This window comes from Gobio gobio (genome assembly GCF_949357685.1).
Source record: "Gobio gobio genome assembly, chromosome: 8".
Classification (NCBI taxonomy): domain Eukaryota; kingdom Metazoa; phylum Chordata; class Actinopteri; order Cypriniformes; family Gobionidae; genus Gobio; species Gobio gobio.
In genome coordinates this window covers 8,405,844-8,432,693 of record NC_137114.1, presented here as the reverse complement: position 1 = coordinate 8,432,693, position 26,850 = coordinate 8,405,844, and the positions used below count along the sequence as shown (strand labels likewise).

At 39.3% G+C, this 26,850-nt stretch overlaps 2 protein-coding genes across 2 annotated transcripts in view; one reads left to right on the top strand and one right to left on the bottom strand.

Moving 5' to 3' along the window:
- The first annotated feature begins 1,081 nt into the window (after window positions 1-1,081).
- nipsnap2 (nipsnap homolog 2) lies at window positions 1,082-22,050 on the top strand. The gene is made up of 10 exons (XM_079824558.1): window positions 1,082-1,238; window positions 1,729-1,868; window positions 1,957-2,002; window positions 5,347-5,441; window positions 7,353-7,423; window positions 9,606-9,746; window positions 14,480-14,511; window positions 19,696-19,790; window positions 19,868-19,951; window positions 21,209-22,050. Exons 1-10 carry the CDS (start codon window positions 1,147-1,149, stop codon window positions 21,271-21,273), a joined length of 861 nt encoding a protein of 286 aa, XP_079680684.1. The 5' UTR covers window positions 1,082-1,146; the 3' UTR covers window positions 21,274-22,050.
- A 42-nt stretch (window positions 22,051-22,092) lies between these two features.
- Window positions 22,093-26,850, bottom strand: part of psph (phosphoserine phosphatase) — a 10,679-nt gene continuing 5,921 nt past the window's right edge. The window contains exons 5-6 of the mRNA XM_079824559.1: window positions 25,707-25,855; window positions 22,093-22,550 (exon numbers count right to left, since the gene is read on the bottom strand). Coding sequence (XP_079680685.1) covers window positions 22,440-22,550; window positions 25,707-25,855 — 260 coding nt within the window. The 3' untranslated portion in view covers window positions 22,093-22,439. The remainder of the gene's footprint in view (window positions 22,551-25,706; window positions 25,856-26,850) is intronic.

Below are 26,850 nucleotides of genomic sequence, written 5' to 3'. Positions count from 1 at the left end.
GAAACCCATTTTCAAGATGTGATAAAATTTCGACAGCCGAAATCTGATCAGATTACTTTTGAACAACTGGGCCCTGGTCAATACTTTGCACTTTAAATTGGTTGACTAGGTCGAGTGCAAACATTATGAAATAATGACAAATAGTTTATTTGTTTGAAAATAATAATTTTCCTCTAAAACACAAGATGGCACAAAAACTTTCCAAAACATCCACTTTTCAAGATGGAAATGTGTCTGACCCTTGACACGATCACACAGAAACAGTTGATTCTGCGCTAATTTGATCTAATATTTAATGTTTTTAAAAAATGTTGTAGATTTAAGTAGAAAATGAAGATCGATAAAATGATTGACTATATTTTGAGGCAAAGTTCTTCTTAATGATTTTGAGTTTAAGGTAATTAAAGCAACAGTTTTTCAATAACAGATGAATATATAAACTTATGATATTTGGTGTAAAAGACACAATAATTAACATGATAATAAACAGCCGGCTGATTTTTTCCATGTGTTGACATGAGAGATGGTAAATATCATATAATCATATATTAAATTTGGTGTCCACCTTAGACATAATCACCATATTTACAATGAATACATCATATTTAAAAAAGAAATATAAATATCATATAATAAATTATCATTTATAATTACTACTGTAAATCTATATTAACTTATTATGTGATCTCCTTCAATGTTTTCAGAATCTTTACTTTTTAAAATGACTTACATGAAAAAATACTATAGATAGTAGGCAGTAAACACGATAGTGTTTTTGAACCATACTATAGTAAAGATACTACTGTAAATTGTAGTATTTACTACACTATACTATAGTAATTTTACTATAATATACTATAGTATTTCTGTATTTGTAAAATATATTTCTCATAATATTTTTTCATAACATATATTTTAATGAACTTGTATTTATCAAAATAAACAGAACTGGAAGAAGAGATTCGTCTCAATGCTAAAGGAAGGAAGGATAAAATTAAAAAAAGAAATAAAAAACAAACCCCGGCTCCATGGCGACCCCTGCCTGCCGCTCGTGCTCGTGACTCGCGCGCCCCCTCGCGGCGGCGCTGCTGCAGTGCGGCGGTTTAACTCCTTCCTCTCCGGCTGTTTGTGTCCTATCAGTGGAAGATGGCGACCAGAGTCCTTCAGACCTCCTGCTCAGGCCTGTATCAGGCTAGAAACACGGGCCGGGCGAAAGGACACGTTACTGCTGTTATCAGGTCAGCCGGTTTATCTCAATCACACGTTATAAATCTGCGTGATTAGACGTTTAGCGCGCGCTCGCCGCGTGTGCACGCGGGTTTAGAAACGCCGCGGCGCTTTAGTAAAGGCGTGATTACTCTAGAAGGCATTGGGAGATGTAAAACTTCACGAATTACTTGATTTTAAAGTATCAGCTCAGCTGTTATGGGTCTCTGCATTAATAACAGAGGCGCTCGAGCGCGCGCTGGAGCTGCTGCTCAAGGTCATGATAACTCGGCTGCCCATCACGTGTGTGTTTATGGTAAACACAGTGTGTAGATTTGGTGGAGTTTCATTTTATTCATGCACTGGTTAATGACAGGTTGTAATAGTAACATGCACTGTATTAGAAACTCATGCAACCACAATTACTGACAGTTGCATATAGTTTCATAATGCAATGCAACATCCTAATCTGTGTATGCATATTGTATACGTTTACCAAATGCACATATTGTCCTGTTCCAGGGGTCTGTCAGCATCTACTAACCGGCATCGGGAGGACAGCTGGTTCAAATCCCTGTTTGTGCGGAAGGTGGATCCCAGGAAAGACGCTCACTCCCATCTGTTGGCCAAGAAAGAGGACAACAACTTATACAAAATACAGTGTAAGTCGTGCTGTGTGTGTGTTTGCCCTCCGCTGTACAACATCTCTGTGTGTTTATTGACTCACATGTGTGTGTCGTTGTGTTGTAGTTCACAACGTGAAGCCTGAGTGTCTGGAGGCGTACAACAAACTCTGGTAAGTCAGGCTTCCTCTCATGAATGATCCGGCTGTTTGGTGTTAATGACGTGAATCCGGCTGTTTTTGACTTCTTCAGTCTGAAGGGGTTTGACTGCTGAAGTTCAGAGCGAACGTCTATTCCTGTCTGTGATTGGCAGCTGCTCTGACTGGAATCCGCTAAAGCCCATTCCTCGAGTGTTTGCGTCTGCAATGCGACACGAAGACCTCGATAAGACTCGCGTCTCACGGCTTGAGATGAACTGATCAATCACACGCTCAAGCCAAACACAAACGTGTCTGAATGGCGCCGGTGTTTTACGTATGCATGTACGTCGGCTCGTCTCTTCTTCACCAGGGTCTATGCGTGTCTTAAAGGATTAGTTCACTTTTAAATAAACTTTTGCTGATAATTTACTCACCCTCATGTCATCCAAGATGTCCATGTCTTTCTTTCTGCAGTCGAAAAGAAATTAAGGTTTTGGATGAAAACAGTCCAGGATTTTTCTCCATATAATGGACTTCAATGGGCTCCAAACGGTTCAGTTTCAGTGCAGCTTTAAACGACCCCAGATGATGAATAAGGGACAAACCATCAGTTTCTGAGAGAAACCCAGCAGTATTTATGCTGTTATTTTACCTCTTATCAGACGAACGTGATCATCTCTGAGCTCCGCCATAACTTCCGCTAAGTGAGGTCAAAATATGAGCCTGGTCATAGATATATCGATAATAGATGCCTCATTCTACTGATCCGTGCTGGTGCTAATGAGGCATCTACGATCGATATATCTATGACCACGCTCGTATTTGACCTCACTTTCCGGAAGTTATGGCTGAGCTCAGAGATGATCGCGTTCGTCTGATAAGAGGTAAAATAACAGCATAAATACTGCTGGGTTTCTCACAGAAACTGATGGTTTGGCTAGATCAGACCCTTATTCATCATCTGGGGTCGTTTAAAGCCCTTTGAAGCTGCACTGAAACTGTCATTTTGGAGCCCATTGAAGTCCATTATATGGAGAACAATCCTGGACTGTTTTCATCCAAAACCTTCATTTCTTTTCGACTGCAGAAATAAAGACATGGACATCTTGGATGAGTAAATTATCAGCAAAAGTGTTTTTAAAAGTCAACTAATCCTTTAAATTCAGTTTTAAAACTTGGCATGTTTGTTTGGATTAAAGCGAGTCCTGGTGCGATGGTTCAGTTGAATAAGTGAGAACGCTGTGGTCTGAACCCTGGTGCGCACCAAACCCCTGAGAAGATGAGTCAAACAAACTCTGGTGTCAAGACTTTTGTCGTACTTGAACCACGAAAACACAAAATGAAATGTAAAAAAGTAACATCCTTCACTCGCGGGTCAATTTGACCCCCTTATGCTGTGTTCACACCAAACGCAATTAGAGCGTCAGGAGCGAGTGATTTCAATGTTAAAGGGAGAGTTCACCCAAAAACGAAAATGTGATGTTTTTCTGCTTACCCCTAAGGCATCCACGATGTAGGTGTCTTCGTTTCTTCAGTAGAACACAAATGAAGATTTTTAACTCAACCGTTGCTGTGTGTCACTCATATAATGCATTTCAATGGGGTAAAATTCTATTAGAGTAAAAAAAACATGGACAGACAACTTCAAATTAAACCCTGCGGCTCGTGACAACATATTGATGTCTTAGAGACGAAACCATCGGTTTCTGAGAGAAACCCAACGGTATTTATGCAAATATATCACCTCATATCAGACGAACGCTTCAGCTCTGCAGACTGCCATCACTTCCTGTGAGTGAGGTCAAATAGCAGCCGTGTCATAGATATATATATACGTAGATTCCTCATTTGAGCGATCCACGCCATGATCCATGCAGGCACTAATGAGGAATCTACGTATATATATCTATGACCCGGCCGATATTTTGACCTCACTCACAGGATGTTGGAGTTAAAAATCTTCATTTGTGTTCTACTGAAGAAACGAAGACACCTACATCTTGGATGCCTTAGGGGTAAGCAGAAAAACATCACATTTTCGTTTTTGGGTGAACTATCCCTTTAAGTCAATGGAAAGGCGTGTTGACGCACGTCTGGAGGTCCTGTGGCACGGAAGGCGCGTTTCGTGCAACGCGAATTGAGCGTCTTTTGCGCGATACGCACATGACATGCAAGTGGTGCTTTAGTGCATTCACGCGTTTGAAGCGAATTCGAATTTCGTCTGACGCCCGAATTGAAAAATGTGAACTTTTTGCATCAATTCGCGGCGCGTTAACCAATCAGGAGCCTGCTCGCTGCCGTCACGTGGTAAAGTCACGTGATGAGAAACCCTGCATAATTTAAAAATACTACTATTGTGTCACAAAATGTAGTTTTAAGACTTTTCCAGGTGAGAATGTAGTTGTTTAAAGCTCAAATCGGTGGTTTATTTATAGAGAGAGCGCCTATTTAAAAAAAAAATAATAATCTTGTGTTTTTGGAGTTGTGAGATCCAGGCGATCACCGGGCACTCAGCGCTCATTAACCCCGGCGAGAGCAGCCTTTCCTCGGCCAGTCCTTCTAAAGTTTACCGCTGGCTCTGATGTCCTGTAATGGTGCATCTTGTGTAGATCTAACGGCCGATCTTTGCTCTCATGAATCTATAATTTGTTGTCTGCCAAATTGTTTTGACTGAGGGCAAAGAGAAGTTTCATAACTTTATTTTTTAAGGATATTTAAATATACATGCAGTGAAGATAATGTAGGAGTTGCCTGGACCACATTTGTGTGGCTATTAATGCTTAAGATATATTTTTTATGACATATTTCTCCTGGAGCGTCTTGAACGCCTGTCTATTTTGCTTCAAACGCTTCGATTTCTACGCGCGTCCAATTCGCTGTGGACGTGCGAATGGATTCAAAATGTTAACACGGCAAACTAGATGCGGCAGACGCGATTTTGACGCTCTATTCGCGTCTGGTGTGAACGCAGCATTAGGAATGAAAAGAAGTATGCATCAGTACACACAGAACGACCTAAAAAATCTAATAACATTTTTTATAAAAAAATGATTTTACAATGTCTACATGTGTATCTGAATGCACACTGAAGAGCACTGGCTTTAGGACCCAGCGGAACGGCTCATTTGCTACCTTATAGAGCTATAGACTGGGAACGCCCACAAAAGCTTCCTACCTGTTTATGAGGTGCTGGAAAACAAGCTATTCGAGTGAACACACGCTTGATCTTTACTCTTTGTAATGATTACGAATGATTTTTTGTCTTTGGATCAAGACGGTTGCTATAATAAAGCAAATAGAAACAACTTCGCTATTGTCAGTAATGTGAATAATAATGACTGTAAGTTTGACTGCAGTGAATGTGAATGTTTCCACAGTGATGAGGTGCTGCCGTCCATCCATAATGACAAGCATTACCCGTGTGAGCTGGTGGGCACGTGGAACACCTGGTACGGCGAGCAGGACCAGGCCGGTAGGACATCAGCAACACACACACACACACACACACACACTGCAGTCTGTTTCTGTGTTTCTGCAGTATGTGTAGGGCCCTATGATTTCTGCCATGCGACATCCTGTCATAAAAACAGAATTTGTCAAATGTTTGATGAATAAATAAAATGCTGGTCAGTACACTTAACCCTCTGGGGGTCTTCATCTTCTTTTTTTTTTTATGTTAAAAATCGTAGCTTCATCGGAATGGTCCGAACCTTGGTGACTTTATTGGTACTTGGTATATGAACACCCCAAAAAATTGGGGACAGGATTTGAAAGTGGTCGTAAAAAAAATAGTCACACTCAGGACCTTCGGGTCAAAAATAACCCCCATAGGAAATGAATGGGAAATTGGCAAAAATATGAAAATAGAGTTTTTTTGTGCATACAATCAACAAATCAGCCAGGATGCAGGAAAAAAAAGACTCAACAGTGAAGGAGTGAATCTCTAAAAGTGCAAAACAGACAAAAAAAACTCACACACACACACAAAAACAATTCGCTTTTGGAATGGCAATGCGTTAATTTGTGTTTTGTGTGTATAAGTGTGTGTGTGTGTGTGTGAGGTTATTTTTGTCTGTTTTGCACTCTTGATGTTTTAGAGATTCACTCCTTCACTGTTGAGTCTTTTTTTTCTGCATCCTGGCTGATTTGTAGATTGTATGCACAAAAAACTAATTTCCCATTCATTTCCTATGGGGGTCATTTTTGACCCGAAGGTCCTGAGTGTGACTTTGTTTTTTATGACCACTTAGACTTTTCAAATCCTGTCCCCAATATTTTTGGGTGTTCATATACCAAGTACCAATAAAGTCACCAAGTTTCGGACCATTCCGATGAAGCTTTTTTATTATATTCAATGGGAAAAAATGGGTCATAATTATAGCATAAATATTAATTATTAATCATAAAATTATCTCAAAACACCAAAAAAGAAAAAATATTATTGAACAAAAATATATTTAATTGATCTCACTCAAATCTTTTTTTATCTTAATCTTTTTATCAAAAATGACCCGAAGGCCCTGAGTGTGACCCATAAATGAAGAACCCCAGAGGGGGTATTTGCGAATAGTCTGTGAATATAAATCACAAAAAGACTATTTGACTGAGAATCCTACATGTTCTGCGTGTGTCTGTGTGAATGAATGACGCTGACACACACACACACACACACAGTGTTTTCAGCCTCTGCCGCCCCACTATATGAGGACAGGAACTTCATCTCCAGAGCCGCTCTGAGTCACTTTATTTGAGAAATGTATTTATCGTTTAATTTGAGAAAACCTATCATCATATCATAAACACACAGAAACTCAAAGCCCTTCACAGCAACCCGTCAAAATAAAAGTCCGGTTTAACTTGAAATTGTGACTGAAATATAGAATTTAGCTACGTCTCAATGTAATCATAACACTAATAACACTAATAATAATAATAAAAAACTGGGTTTTTTTTTAGATAAAGGGTTGTTTAATTTCATTAAAAGATATTAAAAGAAATATTAAAAGATAAATGAATGCTTTATGCCTTCATTTGATTGCCAGAAAAATTAAAAAACTACATTTCTGGAATAAAAAAACTAAAATTTGAAGAATTTTTTTATTTCTTTAATTAATGAATTGATGGTTTCTTTTTAAAATTCTATTAATTAGACATGCTTTTTGATTATTAACATTTAATTTAACCATTAAAATGGAGTTCAACAAAATTAAAATGGAAAAATAAAGCGGATTTCATAGTGTCCTATATGTAGTGCTCTGGGGTCGAAGGTCACGAAAGTGTTCCATACTGTATATATGAGTGAGATGTGTCTGCTCATGGTCAGATGTGTGTGTTTATGTGAGCGCGGACACGTTGTAACACTTGCCTCTGGTTCACTGTGTAGTGCACTTGTGGCGGTACAGAGGAGGATATCCAGCTCTGACTGAAGTCATGAGTAAACTGAAGAATAACAAGGTAATCATTACTACACCAATATACACCAACAACACTACATTCATACTCACAGCAGAGTGTTTAGAGTTAATATATGTGGCAAAACTGGCATGTTTTGTTGAATAGTTGTGTAAAGTAAGGGTGTTGTCACCCTGAAGGGGTTTATCCTGCGATAACCACCGGCTGGATGTGCATTATCCCGCTTATTACACGCCTACTTGCCACAAAATATTGAATATTTATTCACTCGCTAAACACAAAGCTACTGTGAACAAGAAGCTAGCAGGCGGCCTTTAGCCAGATGACTGAACAAGTTCAAACTAATGAACATTTAGGGGATAAAGGATGTCACACAGGCGCTTTGTAGGCCAATCGGCAGTCATACTGGTTCCCTCGACTAAAACCCAGTAGGATCTTTCCATAGGCTTTTGGATTTTCGCGAAAAACAAGCTCTGTGATCAACACAAGTTTATGATACTTGCATGTTTTGTCCATTGAGGACTGAGGCTGCCTCTGTTGTCCCATTTAGACACTTTTTCAAGACACTTAACAGCTTCAAAAGACCATGAATGGGGTCATATTGGTGTGTTTTATGTCGGAGAATAAAGCGTGAAAGTGTCGTGAGCTTGTGTTCAGCACAGACCTTATTTCAGTCATTTAAACACAAACACACCCAAAAAACACGTAGTTATATTTGATGTTATGTTTAAATGTTACCTATATAAAACGCTATTGGTTTATGCTGTTACTGTAGAGCAGGGGTGTCCAAACTATTTTTTAAAGGGGGCCAGATTCGATGTTGTGGACATACCTTTTCTATTTTATATATATATGACATGTTTTGTTTCTTGGAAACATGACAGATTTGACAAAAGCTTGAGCTGACAGTAGAGTGGCTTGAGATAGGACACAGGAAATGTATAGATATTTAACAATATCTGAACTTTCATCAACCAAAAAGTTTTAATGGGTAAAATTTAAATATTATTACCGAGTTAGAACTCTATTCTTATTTAAATTTAATAAGTGCTCTATTTAGGTAAAACCACACTGCAAAACATGCTTTTCTGACTTGACTTTTTTCCAGTCCAAATATCTAAAAATTCTTAAATAAAGATGCTTTTACTAAGGAAAATTACATATTTTTTCTTGATTCCTGGGGGAAAAAATCTAAATGAACTGAGTTTTTGCTTAAAAAAAATAAATTATTTGCCAATGGATTAAAAAAATAATCTTGTTTCTGTTTGGGACTGAAGCAATATTCCAAACAATCCCCATTGGCAGATATATTTGCTTGTTTTAACCAAAAACTCACTTCAATTTCATTTTATTTTCCAGAAAACAAGAAAAAATATCTAATGTCATTTAACTTATCTCGTAAACGCATCTTGATTTAATAATTTTTTGATATATTTAGACTAGAAACAAGACAAAAATACTAAATGACAGCATTTTTTGCAGTGCACACAAGGCAAAAAGTTTAAAATATATATATATTTCTATATCTAGAATGGCTTTATGGTATTTAGTTTATAAACATATGAATACAAATGCACAAAACTGCAAGTTTACGACAAAAATAGTCTGCAATTTGGCCTTAATTACTCATTTAATACATGTCTACATTACAAATGAAATACAATGAGATATTAACCCACATTTCTGACAAATGACCACGGTTAGTTAGTGTTTCCACAGTAAACACATGATAAATGTTGGTGAATTGTTGTTTGAGAAGTATTTTAACTGAATCGGCTGATTTGCACTTTAGTATTGATTAAGTCAGCGCTGTTTAACTGGATTTAAACTAAATTAAATCACAGAGCACCAGAAAGAACTGTTGTATAGCGTTATAAGCCATGAACCAAACCCACCAGCTGTGAGGAGAATCATATAACAATATATTTAAAGTTAATTGGCACATTTATATATTCAAATATTAAAGTATTTTGAGAGCGGAGGGGGAGTGGGCGGAGCTAACGAGATCTTTTGGCGGGAATTGTCTGCACAGCATCATGGGTAATGTAGTTTTTCACAAAACATTCTGCTGTTAAACGATGTAGAATAATGCAGGCTGATGGTTTTAATCAAAATACTATTGATTAGCAACCTCGTCGCTCACAGTAGGTTTAGAAGTTATTGTTATTAGTCAGTTTGGGGTTTTTACTTCCTGTTACACTGAATATGATGTTTCTAATAATAGGAGTTCCTGGAGTACAGGAATGAGAGGGGTAAGATGCTCCTGTCCCGCAGGAATCAGCTCTTGCTGGAGTTCAGCTTCTGGAATGAGCCCGTGCCCAGAGATGGACCCAACATATACGAGCTGCGCTCCTACCAGCTGAGAGTGAGTCTAAACACACCGCGGGGATGTGTGTGTGTGTGTGTGTGTGTGTGTGTGTGTGTGTGTGTGTGTGTGTGTGTGTGACACGTCTTTCAAGACGCCTTTGCGCTAGTCTCTCAACGGCATGTGTGCTAGTTATTGTCTGGGTCACCATTGAGCAATACAGCTAAAAAACGAAATATCTCTAAGTTTGGAACAGACACTTTTGGGACCAAACTTGCCCATCAGTCTTTCATTGAGGGGGTCGAAACTTGAATACAATAACCCTAGGAGAGTATTTCAGCTAACAAAGCCAAGTAACTAGCTTAGGACATGCTAGCAATGTGTTAAAACATACTAATTCATGCTCAAACGTGCTAGCAACATGTTAAAACAAAGTCATTTATACTATCTTAAATGTTAAATCGTACTAACAGAATGTTAATTCATGCTAACAACATGCAAAATCATGCTAGCGGAGTGGTAAAACATGTTGGCAGAATGTCAAATCATGTTAGCAACGTTAATTAATGTTAAAACATGTTAATAACAAGGTAATTCATGATAAAACGTGCTCGGAAAATGTCAAATCATGTTAGCAAAACATGTAAATTCATGCCAAAACATGCTAGCAACATGTTAATACATGTTAAAAATGTTATCAACATGCTAAATCACGTTAGTAATATGTTAAAACATGTTAACATGCTAATTTATTCCAACATTTAAGCAACATGTTAATTCTAAAACATGTTAACAAAATGTTAAATTATGTTAGCGGCGTGCTAATTAATGGTAACCTGTTAAAACATGTTAACAACTTGTTAAATTATTAGCAACATGCTAAATCATATTAAAACATTCTAGCAACATGTTAATTCATATAAAAAACATGCTAGCAAAATGCTAAATCATGTTAACAACATAACATAAATGTTAATTCATAACAACATGATAATTATGCTAGCAAAATACTAATTCATGTTAGCAACAGTAATTAATACTAGCAAAACATGTTAAATAATGCTAGCGACATGCAAATCTTGTTAGCAGAGTGGTAAAACATGTTAGCAGAATGTCAAATTATGTTAGCAACATTAATTAATGTTAAAACATGTTAATAACAAGGTAATTCATCATAAAACATGCTAGGAAATGTCAAATCATGTTAGCAAAACATGTTCATTCATGCCAAAACATGCTAGCAACATGCTAATTCATGTTAACATGTTAAAAATGTTATCAAAATGCAAAATCACGTTAGTAACATGTTAAAACATGCTAATTTATGTCATCATGCTAAGACATTTAAGCAACATGTTAATTCATCCTAAAACATGTTAACAAAATGTTAAATTATGCTAGCGGCATGCTAAATCATATTAAAACATTCTAGCAACATGTTAATTTGTGTTAAAAAACATGCTAGCAAAATGCTAAGTCATGTTAACAACATACTAAATCATGCTAGAAACATAAATGTTAATTCATAACAACATGGTAAATTATGCTAGCAACATACTAATTAATGTTAGCAACAGTAATTAATACTAGCAAAACATGTTAAATCATGCTAGCGACATGCAAAATCATGTTAGCAATGTGTTAAAGCATATTAGCATCCTGCTAATTCATGTAAGCAACATGAAAAAACATGTTATCAAACATGCTTAAACATGCTAACAACATGTTAATTCATGTTAACAGGTTAAAACATGTTAACAAAATGTTCAATTATGCTAGCGGCATGCTAATTAAAGGTAACGTGTTAAAACACGTTAACAACTTGTTAAATTATAAGCAACATGCTAAATCATATTAAAACATTCTAGCAAAATGTTAAATCATGTTAACAACATGACATAAATGTCATAACAACATGGTAAATAATGCTAGCAACATACTAATTCATGTTAGCAACAGTAATTAATACTAGCAAAACATGTTAAATCATGCTATCAAATTAATGTTAGCAATGTGTCAAAGAATATTAGCATCCTGCTAATTAAATGTTAGCAACATTAAAAAAACATGTTATCAAACATGCTAAAACATGCTAACAACATGTTAATTCATGTTAACAGGTTAAAAATTTTATCAAAATGCTAAATCACGTTAGTAACATGCTAAAACATGTTATCAACATACTAACTAATGCCATCATGCTAAAACATGTTAACAACATACTAACTAATGCCATCATGCTAAAACATGTTAACAACATACTAACTAATGCCATCATGCTAAAACATGTTAACAACATACTAATTAATGCCATCATGCTAAAACATTTAAGCAACATGTTAATTCATGCTAAAACATGTTAACAAAATGTTAAATTGTGCTAGCGGCATGCTAATTAAAGGTAAAGTGTTAAAACATGTTAACAACATGCTAATTAATGCCATCATGTTAAAACATGTTAACAACATGCTAATTAATGTCATCATGCTAAAACATTTAAGCAACATGTAAATTAATGCTAAACATGCTAACAAAATGTTCAATAATGCTAGCGGCATTTAAAGGTAAAACATGTTAAAACATGTTAACAACTTGTTAAATTATTAGCAACATGCTAAATCATATTAAAACATTCTAGCAACATGTTAATTCGTGTTAAAAAACATTCTAGCAAAATACTAAATCATGTTAACAACACATAAATGTTAATTCATAACAACATGGTGAATTATGTTAGCAACAGTAATTAATACTAATAAAACATGCAAAATTATGTTAGCAATGTGTCAAAGCATATTAGCATCCTGCTAAATCATGCTAGCATTGTGGTAAATCATGATGGAAATGTGTTCCCTTGCTGTCCCAAACCTCAATTTCAACAATTCAAACTTTAAACTTTCAGAACTTTAAACTTAACATAACTTAATTTTTTCTGGCCGTCATATCTAAATATGAAAACAATTTACAATACATTAATGAGGATGACCGACGTGAAATGACAGAAAATGTTACGTCTATGTGTTACCCTTAGGAAAGTAGTGTTCTGGGATAAAATATTACTATAGTACTATAAGACTACTCTAGAAACACTATAGCGGCTCTAGGATATTAGAGGCATTACAGAACATAACACACTTCTGTGATGCCGCTATAGTGTTGTGAAGCTGCTGCAGTACCTCATCGTTCTTCTAGAGCATTCCTGTAGTACTTCAGCTTCATTAGCCCACCACTTACATCTGCAAAGAGACAACTATAACATTACTGCAAACCTTTAATCTATCAATATTTATGTTCTATTATGCAATTTCCTTGTCATATGAATAACAGAAATTCATGAAATAATATATAGGCAGACACACAGTAATAAGATATTTATTCAAATGTTGATTTTGAAATTAGTGAACATCACCATATATATGATTTGGAAAAATAAATAAATAAATAAAATAATAAATGAACATTTCTAAAGACAGTTAATCTTTTACATAGAATAATATCAGAGTTTCGCCTCTTGGGCTTCTCTACTCTTTGCTGTGTGTGTCCTGGTCCATCTGTGTGTGTGTGTGTGTGTGTGTGTGTGTGTCCTGGTCCATCTGTGTGTGTGTGTGTGTGTGTGTCTGTGTGTGTGTGTGTGTGTGTGTGTGTCCTGGTCCATCTGTGTGTGTGTGTGTGTCCTGGTCCATCTGTGTGTGTGTGTGTGTCCTGGTCCATCTGTGTGTGTGTGTGTGTGTGTGTGTGTCCTGGTCCATCTGTGTGTGTGTGTGTGTGTGTCTGTGTGTGTGTGTGTGTGTGTGTGTGTGTCCTGGTCCATCTGTGTGTGTGTGTGTGTCTGTGTGTGTGTCCTGGTCCATCTGTGTGTGTGTGTGTGTGTGTCTGTGTGTGTGTGTGTGTGTGTGTGTGTCCTGGTCCATCTGTGTGTATGTGTGTGTCCTGGTCCATCTGTGTGTGTGTGTGTGTGTGTGTGTGTGTCCTGGTCCGTGTGTGTGTGTGTGTGTGTGTCCTGGTCCATCTGTGTGTGTGTGTGTGTGTGTGTGTGTGTGTGTGTGTGTGTGTGTGTGTGTGTGTCCTGGTCCATCTGTGTGTGTGTGTGTGTGTGTGTGTCCTGGTCCATCTGTGTGTGTGTGTGTGTGTGTCCTGGTCCATCTGTGTGTGTGTGTGTGTGTGTGTGTGTGTGTGTGTGTGTGTGTGTGTGTCCTGGTCCATCTGTGTGTGTGTGTGTGTGTGTGTGTGTGTGTGTGTGTGTCCTGGTCCATCTGTGTGTGTGTGTGTGTGTGTGTGTGTGTGTGTCCTGGTCCATCTGTGTGTGTGTGTGTGTGTGTGTGTCCTGGTCCATCTGTGTGTGTGTGTGTGTGTGTGTGTGTGTGTGTGTGTGTGTGTGTGTGTGTGTGTGTGTGTGTGTGTGTGTGTGTGTGTCCTGGTCCATGTGTGTGTGTGTGTGTGTGTGTGTGTGTGTGTGTGTGTGTGTGTGTGTGTGTGTGTGTGTGTGTGTGTGTGTGTGTGTGTGTGTGTGTGTGTGTGTGTGTCCTGGTCCATCTGTGTGTGTGTGTGTGTGTGTGTGTGTGTGTGTCCTGGTCCATCTGTGTGTGTGTGTGTGTGTGTGTGTCCTGGTCCATCTGTGTGTGTGTGTGTGTGTGTGTGTGTCCTGATCCATCTGTGTGTGTGTGTGTGTGTCCTGGTCCATCTGTGTGTGTGTGTGTGTGTGTGTGTGTGTGTGTGTGTGTGTGTGTGTGTCCTGGTCCATCTGTGTGATGGCAGAGTTGTCACAGCGTCTCTTTCTGTCTGTTCTCTTGCAGCCCGGGACCATGATTGAGTGGGGCAACTACTGGTAAGAACACAAGCTCCTCTAGCATAACCTGTCCATGCTGATGAACCGGCTTATCCCCTCCCACCCATTGGAGGAATCATCATTCATCATTACAGAGCTTTCAGCTCATATGGAAACAATACTTTAAATCCTGCTTATGAAGATATCTGCTGTACATGAGGGACAGAACTTGGTCAGACATTTCACACATAATCTGCCAATGGGGTTAGCAAAACAATCTGAATTCAAACAGAAAACAAGAATATTTTGCTTATTTTAAGCAAAAACTCCCTTGAGTTATTTTCCCCCAAAACGAGACGACAACTTTTGCTTGTCTAGTAAATGCTTCTTAATGTAAGATTTTTGAGATATTTGGACTGAAAACAAGACAAAAATACTAAGTAAGAAAAGCATTTTTGCCAGTGTTTTGGGGTCACTGATTTTCGGTACAATAAGAAAAATGGTCACCCTTTAATTTAGGGTCCAATTCTCACTATTAACTATGACTTTTGCCTCAATAAACTCATAATTACTGCATATGAATAGTTAGTAAGGTAGTGGTTAAGTTTAGGTGTTGGGTGATTTAATGCAGGGGTTTTCATACCCTTGAAATTCAAAAATTTCACAGAATAAAAAGACAAATCAAAATAGTCTACCGAACAATCAAACCATTTCATTTTTTAAAAATGTCTCTCCTTTCTTGCCGTATACATACTTTCTATGTTTGCTAGTGAGTTTTTCTCACTATAGTCCCCTTTATCTCGCTCACTGGGGCTGTAACTGCTTACATACATTTATTGGGAAAGTTGCTTCTACAAATAATCTTTAATTGAAAATGTTCTTCTTCAGGTTTATACATCCAACATTAAGTATAGCCAATTTCAGTTTGGAAACAATATGTTGTATTTATAATGTCACACTTACTATTTATCTCTATTATGTTGTTTTATACATTCAAATATAGATGGATTTTAGGAAGGGGGTCCCTCATAAAACGCTCATCATATTTGGGGGTCCCTGATTTAAGGGCTGTAGAATAGGGTCATGCAGAATGAGGCATTAATATGTGCTTTATGAGTACTAATAAACAGACAATAACTTTTAGTATGTATGCTAATAAGGGTTTTCGCGGGTCTTATTTTTAAGGCCTTAAATTGTGGAAGGTCAAATTGTCTTAAATTGGAGCAGAAAGTCTTAAATTCACGATCATGGCATTACATTTCTGCGATGCATGGGCAGAACCGCAGAATCCACTCATAAAAATTGAATCTACTGTATAATGCAAAATGTCACGGAATTTGTCAAATTTTGGAGGAAAGGAAAATAAAGGGACAGTTCGCCCAAAAATGTCCTCACCCTCATGTTGCTCCAAACCCGTAAGACTTCCGTCCATCATATAAAGCCATCGAGTGTCTTCAGGAAATGTGGAATAATCCGCTCGATTCTTATGGATCAGTTTTAGGATCTCTTTATGAACTTTCTGAAGCGTCAAAGTTGCTTAGGCTGTCAATGGATGGACAGAAATCTTTCCCATTTCATTCAAAATATTCCAGGAAAGAGTAGAAAAAACACAATAAACTCATCTCTCTCCCTATATATATAAATATATATAAACAGATGTCAAGGGGCCTAAATTAAATTGCATGCACTGCAAAATTTTAGTTTTCCAGCACAAATATCTAAACATCCTTAAATCAAGACACATTTACTTGAGATGTAAAATGAAGAGATTAAGTCTTGTTTTCTGAAGAATTGAACAAAATTAAGAGTTTATGATCAAAACAAGAACAAATATCCATCAGTGGGTATGAAAATATTACTCTCTAATATTATTGTTCTTGTTTTGATCATAAATCACTTTCACAAGATTTTTAAAACGACCAAGATCTCAATCTTTAAGCTATTGGTTGTAAAAAATAATAATAATAATTTAGTTATGGAGATCTGTTGGACGTTGTATTTTCAACCGTTTGAAGTGTCGCTCAACTCATTGTGTGCTTGGACATTTACATTTAGAGAACATATTGACGTGTTCTGTTCCCTTCAATTCATTCCTTACTTTTTCTTTAAGTGATGTTTTATTAACACATTTCGGGAGGAGCACGCTCAGATAATTGAACCTAATTAAACACGAGTGGAGCACATCAAGTAGTGCTGGGCGGTATACCGGTACAGACCGAATACCGGTATTAATTTTCTTTATGATATGAATTTTGATGATACCGCAATACCGGTATATGTCGCTTAAACAACGTTCGGAACGCGGCGCAGCGCGTCATCGTTTGAGAGGGGACCCATTTCATTGATGCACTGTAGTAAGAGCAGTTGAGAGCACAGTTGAGATCGCATTACAGCACAGCCTATGGCTGTATCCTATACTCTCATTCACTATTCCCTACGTAATCACTTTATTTGAAGGAGTGAATGAAAACGTGCGTGAAGTCGGACAACCGTTGTGTGTACATCGGCTGTACACTCGTTATTGCGGTGCAATGGGATAGAATGAGTGCACTCAATAACGTCCACTAAGGTTTCGGACACCACTACAAAACGCTGTGCCCTCCAAATAATGCTATATTTGACGTTATGGGAGCGATGTCGGATTCAGCCCTTGATTATTGTTGAGAATTCAAACTACACGCGGCGCGCGAGAGAGCGCGGTTTCTGCACGGAGCGCTGCGATGAGTTTAACAACGCTCACCACATGGATCATATAGCACTGATATAGACCGGAGCGAGTGCGTTTAAAATTTTTATGGACATATTTCAAAAACTCTAGTGCTCTAGACATGAACCAGAAGTGTGTATGCGCGCATATTTCATCACGTCTTATTTAAATGAAATGTATGCACTGATTACACTGATAACCTATGTCTGATCACGAACGCGCTGACACGATGGATTATTCAAAAGACGATGTAAGTTAATAAATAAACTTACTTTTTGGCCCATTCTTCTTTGAAATGTCACTGCTTTATTCTTTCTGTGTTAAACTGATGTGTGTCATTCGTTCCGAGAGTCTTGTTAAATGTATTGCTAATATCCTCATTTCTCTTCGTTTTGGCAGTTTGTTGTTATATAGGGTTAGATTTTTAAAATGCTTAAGGTGCCCTCAACTCAACTTTTAATATTCAGGTGTCTGTAAGTATGATTCTAAACGTGTTGCAGGTCTGTTTTATTGTTTGTTGTCTCTCCACAGCATCATTTTGTTAACCTGTAGACCTATTAACTCTAGTGTGGAATTTTTCTACAATATTCACTCGTCATGACAGTAAAACAGGGCATTCTAGTCAATCTCCTGCAGTATTTCCTCTTTAATCAGTAGAAAATGTGATTAACACCCTTTCATGCATAGGGGAAAAAATACCGTCATATACCGTGAAACCGATATAATTTAGAAAAATACCGTGATATAAATTTTTGGTCATACCGCCCAGCACTAACATCAAGCTAATGGATTTAATCAATGATAAGAGCTGTATATATACTGCAGATTTACCTTCTTTTGTTGACCGTTTTTATTTTAGCACCCCATCTCCTCACTTTGTTTTTATAAACTCTTATTAGACGTCAACACAATCCAACATCTAATACAGTCTAGCTCTAGACTATCTCTATCACTGGGGGAGACTCCTCCCTCCGCCGGATTACATCTATTTAATTTGATGTAAGTGAACTTAAAAAGGTCTTAAATGTTCCTTCATTAAACCTGTAATGAGCAGTTAATAGTGAGAATTGGACCCTAAACTAAAGTGATACTGGAAAGAGCAACAAATCCCCAATGCGAGGTTTGAGTCCTTTTTTTTCAATTGTAGTCTTTTAAAAAGGCCTGTGAAATGATAAACTAAGTGCAATGTAGTGTTGTAAAAATATTCACGCTACATATTGATACTGAAATATCTGAAACTCTTCCACTACTCAGAACACACACACGATATACCAGCGTCTCTCTCTCTCTCTCTCTGACACACACACCCGCCTCCACTCACTCGCTTCATTTGCTCCCGATGAATATTGTCACTGTTATGTGCGTTCACACCAGACGTGAATAAATCACGCTATTCACGGGTAGTTGGACGCTTGAACAGTTCGAGTTCACTCGCGCGTGACATTCACTTCACTAACAGACGTGAGTTCTCATCATGGGAGGAGCTTCTGCCAGCAGCTCGCCTCGTTGGGAAATGGCTGACATGGATTGTTTTAAAATACGTTGAATAAGCTCAATCTGCCGGCTTTAACTAGCTTGTAGTCTATAGGGTGAATTCAGGGGGATTGGGACACTTTTTCCAAGTCTTCTCAATGGCAAAAAGTGTCCAAATCCCCCTGAAATCAGCCGATGTAGAGCTCAAATTGAGTAAAGAGCATTTTCTACAAATACCAGACTGTCCGACCTCCTCACTCACTTTCTTCCAAGCAAGATCCTTCTTATTCCTGTTTCTATAGAGTACGTACAGCTCAGGTATCCACATATGATTTTGTCCTCATTGTTGTCACTACTAGAGCAAGCTCCTGATTGGTTAACGCGGCACATTCGTGTCTTTGCATTGACTGAACACTCGAGCGAAACGCTTCATTCGCGTCTGGTGTGAACGCACCATTACAGGGCTTGAATTTCGGAGTGGGATTGTGGGTATTGCGCATCATTTCACTCATTTGTGCTCACATTCAAAGTGTGCGCACATGAAGCCGCCTCTCAGCACTAAACTGAGCTCTTTTTCACTGCTAAATGCTCTTAAACAGTCAAACACACACAGCATAATGTCAATATGCTGGTCTTGGTGAGTATTCACGTAAACACAGTCAGTTCTGTTTTAAGTGAACGTGAACAGCTGAGAAAGAAAACGCATGTGTAACCGTGTAATGGATCCGTGCCTCAGGTCTTAAAGTGACAGACGCCTAATAAACCAAATTAGGAGAAGATATTAAAAATACCCATATGGCAGATTTTCCATATGGTATCGATGCCAAAATTGTGGCTAGTAACTTTGTAAAACCATTAGCTAGAGTGGATGTCAAGCCCTGATGATCAATAGTAATAATCGAGGCATAATCTGTCCACAAGAGGACTATTTACATCGAGAGCCGACGATCGGCTTGATTGACAGTGTGTCGTTCTTGGTTGAAATGGAGCTCTGGTCAGCGGTTGGCTTCTCTCTTGTCTTCATGAAGAGATGTGTAATTGTGATGCTTGATCCCGTTCCTCAGGGCGCGAGCTATCGGCTACCGGCAGCACAACCATGAGGCCGTCTGCGGCTTCTTCTCTCAGATAGGAGACCTCTACATGGTCCATCACCTCTGGGGTATGAATGTCCACAGACTGCCATCATTGATCTTGATTCCAGTGTCAGAGATCATTGCTTTGGTCTGTTTGTTCCAGCGTACAAGGACCTGCAGTCCAGAGAGGACACGAGGAACGCCGCCTGGCAGCACGAGGGCTGGGACGAAGTCGTCTATTACACCGGTAAACACTATATAAAGTAGACTAGTCATTTAAAGGGGTCATGAACTGAGAAATCAACTTTCCCTTGAGCTTTTGATATATAAAAGGTCATGGTAATATAAGAATATCCTGTACGTTTCAGAGCTAAAAACGTCGTCGTTGTCGTCGTCGTGTGGTAAAATATGTACGCCTGCTTCTGTAGCCCTGCCCACCGACTCGTGCCTGAGATGATATAGGCCTACATAGAGCCAAACCGCATCACACTTCTAATCAATAAACATAACACATACGCTTCATTCAGATTCCAATATTATGAATGCATGGATGAACTTTATTTTTATGAATATCTAGCTCGCATCCTTCATTTAACCACGGATTCGTTTGTAAACAAGAGACTGGATTTGCAGACAGGATGAGATTACGTGAATGAATGAAGCAACAGACTAATGTGAGTAAAACATGTTTATATATATATGATAGTATTGCATTGATTGTGTGTACATGTCTAACTGAACATACCTTAGCACGCTGTCACAGGCTGAAGAATCCGTTATTTGAGGTTTTGTTGATTCATTGTGATTCGGGATCAGACTCGGACATGTGCTCGCAAAGCCCAACGTCCCGGGGCTGTGTTTTTCAGACGGGCTATCTTAAATAGTGAAATAACTCTCTTGACTTAAAGGCTCAGTTCATGCTTGTATTTATTGATCAGGCCAAGTAATAAAAAAAAACCATTCCAATCAATCGTGGGTGGATGAGAGATAAATCATTGTGTTCTGAGCCCTGTGGGAGATTCATTCCGGTTGCGTTTTCCCCACACGCTTTCACTGACAGGGGAGCTGAAGCTCATTAAAATATGCAAATCTTATCCAATCATAGCTGTGGGTGTTTACTTCCAAGTCTTCAGTGCAGCACTCCCATAAAAACAGAGCGTTCCAGGAGAGAGCCTCAAAACCAGGGCAGAAAATAGCCTATTATTCATTATGTTTCTGGATGTAAAAACCACGCAAAAGTCATAAGTTGACCTCAGACAACAGTATAAAATGTTTTTAAAAAGCCAGTTCATGACCACTTTAAAGTGTGATGCTTTTTGACTTGGCATTTATCTTTACTGAATAGAAAACAGCAGCTTTTTTACATTTTGATGTCTACTTGTGTGTTCTGGACGTGCTATTCGAAAACACCATGAAAGTAAAATTGTGTCATTCAACTAATGTTATTTTATTTTATTGCTGCTTACCGCTGACTGGTCCGTTGTAATGTTGAATCTGTTTTCAGTGCCCCTCATCCAGCACATGGAGTCCAGGATCATGATCCCACTGAAGGCGTCTCCGCTGCAGTGATGCGTCAGCAGATCGTCCCCGTGAGCTGAAGGCCAGACCTTTCTCTGTCCTCAAGATGATGATGCCAACCAACTACACACACTCCTGATCCGAAACACTGTCCAAAAGTTGCACCAGCTAACCAAATTGAATTGGTGTGAATGAAGGCTGTTACTGCACTTCAGATGTCTTGCATTAGGCATTTCTAAAATCTGGTTGTTCCACTGACACACACTCACACACAGATCTGTTCAATAAAGTGTGTGGCTGTATTTAAGGGATGTGAAGTGCATTGAATCGCCACACACACTGGCGAGCGTTAACCCTTTCCAGTGTGCTGGGTAATTAAATCTTTGATTCTCAATATTTCAAAACAAACGGCATGTATGAATGCTTTACACACTTGATGAATTGAATATTGCGATCTATTATTTGCATATTTATCCGCTGTAAATATAAACCCCCACATGGAGAGGATTTAAGGCTAATTATGAGATGAATCAACATAATGTTTGTTGCTAAGAGTCCAAAAATCACTTTGTACTGGGACTGGAACAGCCTCACTGGGGACGGGGTTGTGTGCAAAAGCTAAACTTTCTTTTTTTAGAGTTCGTTTTTTAGTTGCGTTATTTTATTTGTGTTCAGTTTCTGGTGTGAAACGTCTCCAGCTCTGCTCCTCACTGATGGACTGATGTAGTTTTCTGTGCGGCATGCGCATCTACTGTACGCTGATTCTGCTGAGATCTAACAGCACAAGATGTTTCAAATCAACTCAATAAAACATAAATGATCATTCTACTCCACGTGGTGTCGTGTCCACACAGATGAAAGACGCCCAACAGCTGTTACTTTTGTTTTATTATGTGTTGACCATCATCATCATGTGTTGTAGACGTAGACCAGGGGTGTCCAAACGCCGTCCTGGAGTTTAGCTCCAGCTCTCCTCAGTTTCTCAGTCTCTCTAATAAGATCTTGATTGGCTGGTTCAGGAGTGTTTCATTGGGGTTGGAGCTAAACTCTGCAGGACAGTGGCCCTCCATGATCAGGATTGGACACCCCTGATGTAGAGTTAGTGTTCAAATAATCAGTCCAGTTTCATCACAGATTGCACTATGCTCTCTATACAAACACCATTTCAGTCATAAACTCTAAAACATGTGGACATTAAAAACTCTGCAAGGCACACACTAGATCTTCTCCAGCTCTTTGAGCAGCTCCCCGAAACTCGAGACGTACCACGAGGCCTTCTCCTTCACCTGCTGCCGCACCACATTCCCCCCGAAGCCAATGAACGCGCTCTGGGAAGGACAGGACAGCAGGTCAACTACACATCGCAAGAGGTCAAGTAGGGGAGAGTGGGGTAAGATGAGCCCTTTATCTTAAGGTGACCAGATTTCTTAAATGGAAACTATTTGAGTGGTCAAAATATCACTAAAATCTCATTTGTTATCAATTAATTAAACAACAACGACTACAAAATTAAAAAATATTGTCCCTGTTTTTGTTGTGGGCTCCCTGTATTATTATTAACATTATTATGACTTAGTTTGATTCTTACGATTTTTGGTCTGGTTTTAATACAATTCACTGCACCCGCAAAATCAAAACACACAAACAATGAAAACAGTCAATAGTAATCAGTAAATCACAAAACTATTATAACATGACTTAACAAAAACACATTACAAAAATAAAACAACAAATATGATATGATGAATAAAACAAATATTTAATACTTTCATTTTTCACAAGTTTATACTGTATAAATTACTTTTTTTCAAATGTTTTACTTCAAATGTTTTGTTACGTTTGTGCTTGAAAAGAACTCCTATAACACAAATAATGACTCGTTATTTAGCATTTTTAGGCTTATGTTAAGCATTTGTTAAGTGTTAGGTTAATACACATTAAGTATATGTATTTGTTGCAAGTGTAATTGTCTGGGTTTTTTATAGTTCAGATGTGTGGTAATCACTGCGCTGTGACTGCGGATCTTTTGGGGACATAATCCCGCACCCGTCGAGGCTCTGTTATAAAGCACACTAACTATTCATGTTAAATTAAAGTAATAATGTTTGTGTATGTTACTAGTTTGAAAGCGATAACGAAGGATTATTTTGATATTTTACGATAATGACGCTTTGCTCTCGATTATGTTAGCGGCGCGCGACCAAGGCAAAACTTCCTGTCCTCCATCTTGTTATTTGTTAAAAACCTAATTTTTCAAACTCGTCCTAGACCGTTTGTCCGATTTTCACCAAAATGGAATCATATCATCTTCAGACTGTGCCGACCATAAGTTAACCCTAACCGTTTTCGTATGGCGCTGCGACTAAAGGTCCTTTCACACTGGACACGGTTTTGACGCGCGAGTAATTTGCGCAATGGTTTTATTTTTTTGATCAGCTGTTTGGGTCACGAAATGTCCAGTTGATGTCATTAGCTATTCAATCAACACTAACCTTTGGCAGGTATGGCATTTCTCATGAGATTACAGCTGTACAGGTGTACAGATGCAGATGTGTTTGCCCACTGTAGGCTACAGACAACGATAACATAACCTTTTGAGTTAAAACTCGTTGAATTTTTTCTAACCCAATTGTGTCTGCGACTATAGAAAGTGAATGTGTTTCCATCAGTACGACTGTGGCACTTAAATGTTTACATTGTGACTCAACTGGAAACAGCTGCTCCGGATCGATTGGTTCCTGAAGTGTGTGTTTGTCTCGTCAGATGCGCTGCTACTGTCTCTCTCGAGCTCCACAAATTGTCCCACGGACATTTGAAATAAGTGTGGAACCGGCCATGATAAAGTTTTAGCTCCTGTAGAAGATTAGCATGATACTCCCCTTCAGACTCTGTTCTTTAAGACTGGGTGCACCCAAAACCTTCTTCTCTGTCTTTTAAAGAAAATGAGAAGCTCGTCTTCACTGGATGATGAAGTGTCCGTGTTTTCTCAGCTGTCGCCGCAAATGTTTGGGAATGTTGGAGCTCTGAAACGTCACAGACGTCGAAAACTCGCGTCGCGGCTGATGTGAATGGTTTTGACGCGAAGTCGCGAACTATTCGCACACGAAATATTTGTTTTTCCGCTTCGCTTTTTCGTTACGCGTCCGATGTGAAATGGCCTCAAGTTGAGGCATGATGCCGAAATGAGTCTTGAGGCTGTATCTCTGCAATGCTTTGACTAGGGGTGTGCCTGTAATTAATATTTGATAATTTGAATTTTCGATCTATAATTAATATTCGATTATTTGAATATTCGATCTGTAATTAATATTCAATCTGTAATGAATATTTGATCTGTAATTATCATTCGAATATCCGATCTGTAATGAATATTCGATTATTCGAATATTCAATCTGTAATGAATATTCGATCTGTAATTATCATTCGAATATCCGATCTGTGATTAATATTCGATTATTCGATCTGTAATGAATATCCGATCTGTAATTAATATTCGATTATTCGATCTGTGATTAATATTCAAAAAAATAAAAATACTATTTGAATTTTACTGTATTGCTTTGCTGCCCGTAAATGGCGTGAATCTATGATTAATCCCTCTAAAGCTCTGTTATAACTAAACCCACTGGGTGGCGCTGTGGAGCGTGATAAGTTGAGTGTATCTGATCATAATGTCGTCGACTGCCTCGCAATGTTTGGAATTACACAGATGAACATTGAAAATTATCTTACAAAATGGAGTTACTTTTGATAAAACAAATTAATGAAAGGGAGTTTGAGAAATCGCATGAAATCCAAACCCCAGGTGAGGCCGGCTGTCCATCTAAACTATAAACTATATAAACACGATAACCATATTCTGACTCGTGTACGTTCTGCACGATAACTGCCGATCTCTGCTTTATTAGTGTTTTGAGCTTATAATGCTTTTGTTCCTCAGGCCTATATTTATTTTTTGTTTACACATAAAAACTGAAAGATATAACGTCAGCTTGCTGTGCATTTTACCTAATCAAAGTTTGATGAATAATAATAAATAAAAAAACGTCTTCCTAGTTCTCAAAATAATGTCATTTGAATATTCGAATATTTATTTTTTATGAGCCAAAATATTCGAATACAATATTTTTTTGGAAGAATGCCCATCCCTAGCTGTGCCTCCTATTGGTGGAAAGCAAGCCTGTGGCACTCCTGTCAGAAACTGAAGCCTCCGCGCCTCTATCGCCCCCCGGTGGCCGGTCCCGGTATAGCTCATAAACCCCACCCCTCCATGCATTACAATGGCACACTAAACACATCAAATTACACTTCAAATAATTGTTTAAAAAAAACCCGATATAATATCTCAGTGATACTAAAATAACACAAAATCTGTTAGTGTGCAGAAATAGTTGCACCCCTAAAGTTTCTAAATGCACTCCTACATTTTCTCCTTCTCCTCATGTTTTTGTGGGGATTGCGATGCAGATGGTGGAGAACTCACCGCAGGAGGACAGGCCTCGAGATCCGTGGCCCCGTCTCCGATCATCACCACGTGCTGGAAGCCGTGCTGCTCCTTCAGCATGCGGATCACCGTGCCCTTCCCTCCGGACTGAGCTGTGGGCTGGGACTCGTCGAACCCCGCGTACTCGCCTGAGAGAGCACAACACACCCCATCAGCCCCGCCCCAGCGCACATGAGCCCCTGAGAGAGCACAACACACCCCATCAGCCCCGCCCCAGCACACATGAGCCCCTGAGAGAGCACAACACACCCCATCAGCCCTGCCCCAGCACACATGAGCCCCTGAGAGAGCACAACACACCCCATCAGCCCTGCCCCAGCACACATGAGCCCCTGAGAGAGCACAACACACCCCATCAGCCCTGCCCCAGCACACATGAGCCCCTGAGAGAGCACAACACACCCCATCAGCCCCGCCCCAGCACACATGAGCCCCTGAGAGAGCACAACACACCCCATCAGCCCTGCCCCAGCACACATGAGCCCCTGAGAGAGCACAACACACCCCATCAGCCCTGCCCCAGCACACATGAGCCCCTGAGAGAGCACAACACACCCCATCAGCCCTGCCCCAGCACACATGAGCCCCTGAGAGAGCACAACACACCCCATCAGCCCTGCCCCAGCACACATGAGCCCCTGAGAGAGCACAACACACCCCATCAGCCCTGCCCCAGCACACATGAGCCCCTGAGAGAGCACAACACACCCCATCAGCCCCGCCCCAGCACACATGAGCCCCTGAGAGAGCACAACACACCCCATCAGCCCCGCCCCAGCACACATGAGCCCCTGAGAGAGCACAACACACCCCATCAGCCCTGCCCCAGCGCACATGAGCCCCTGAGAGAGCACAACACACCCCATCAGCCCTGCCCCAGCACACATGAGCCCCTGAGAGAGCACAACACACCCCATCAGCCCTGCCCCAGCGCACATGAGCCCCTGAGAGAGCACAACACACCCCATCAGCCCTGCCCCAGCACACATGAGCCCCTGAGAGAGCACAACACACCCCATCAGCCCCGCCCCAGCACACATGAGCCCCTGAGAGAGCACAACACACCCCATCAGCCCTGCCCCAGCACACATGAGCCCCTGAGAGAGCACAACACACCCCATCA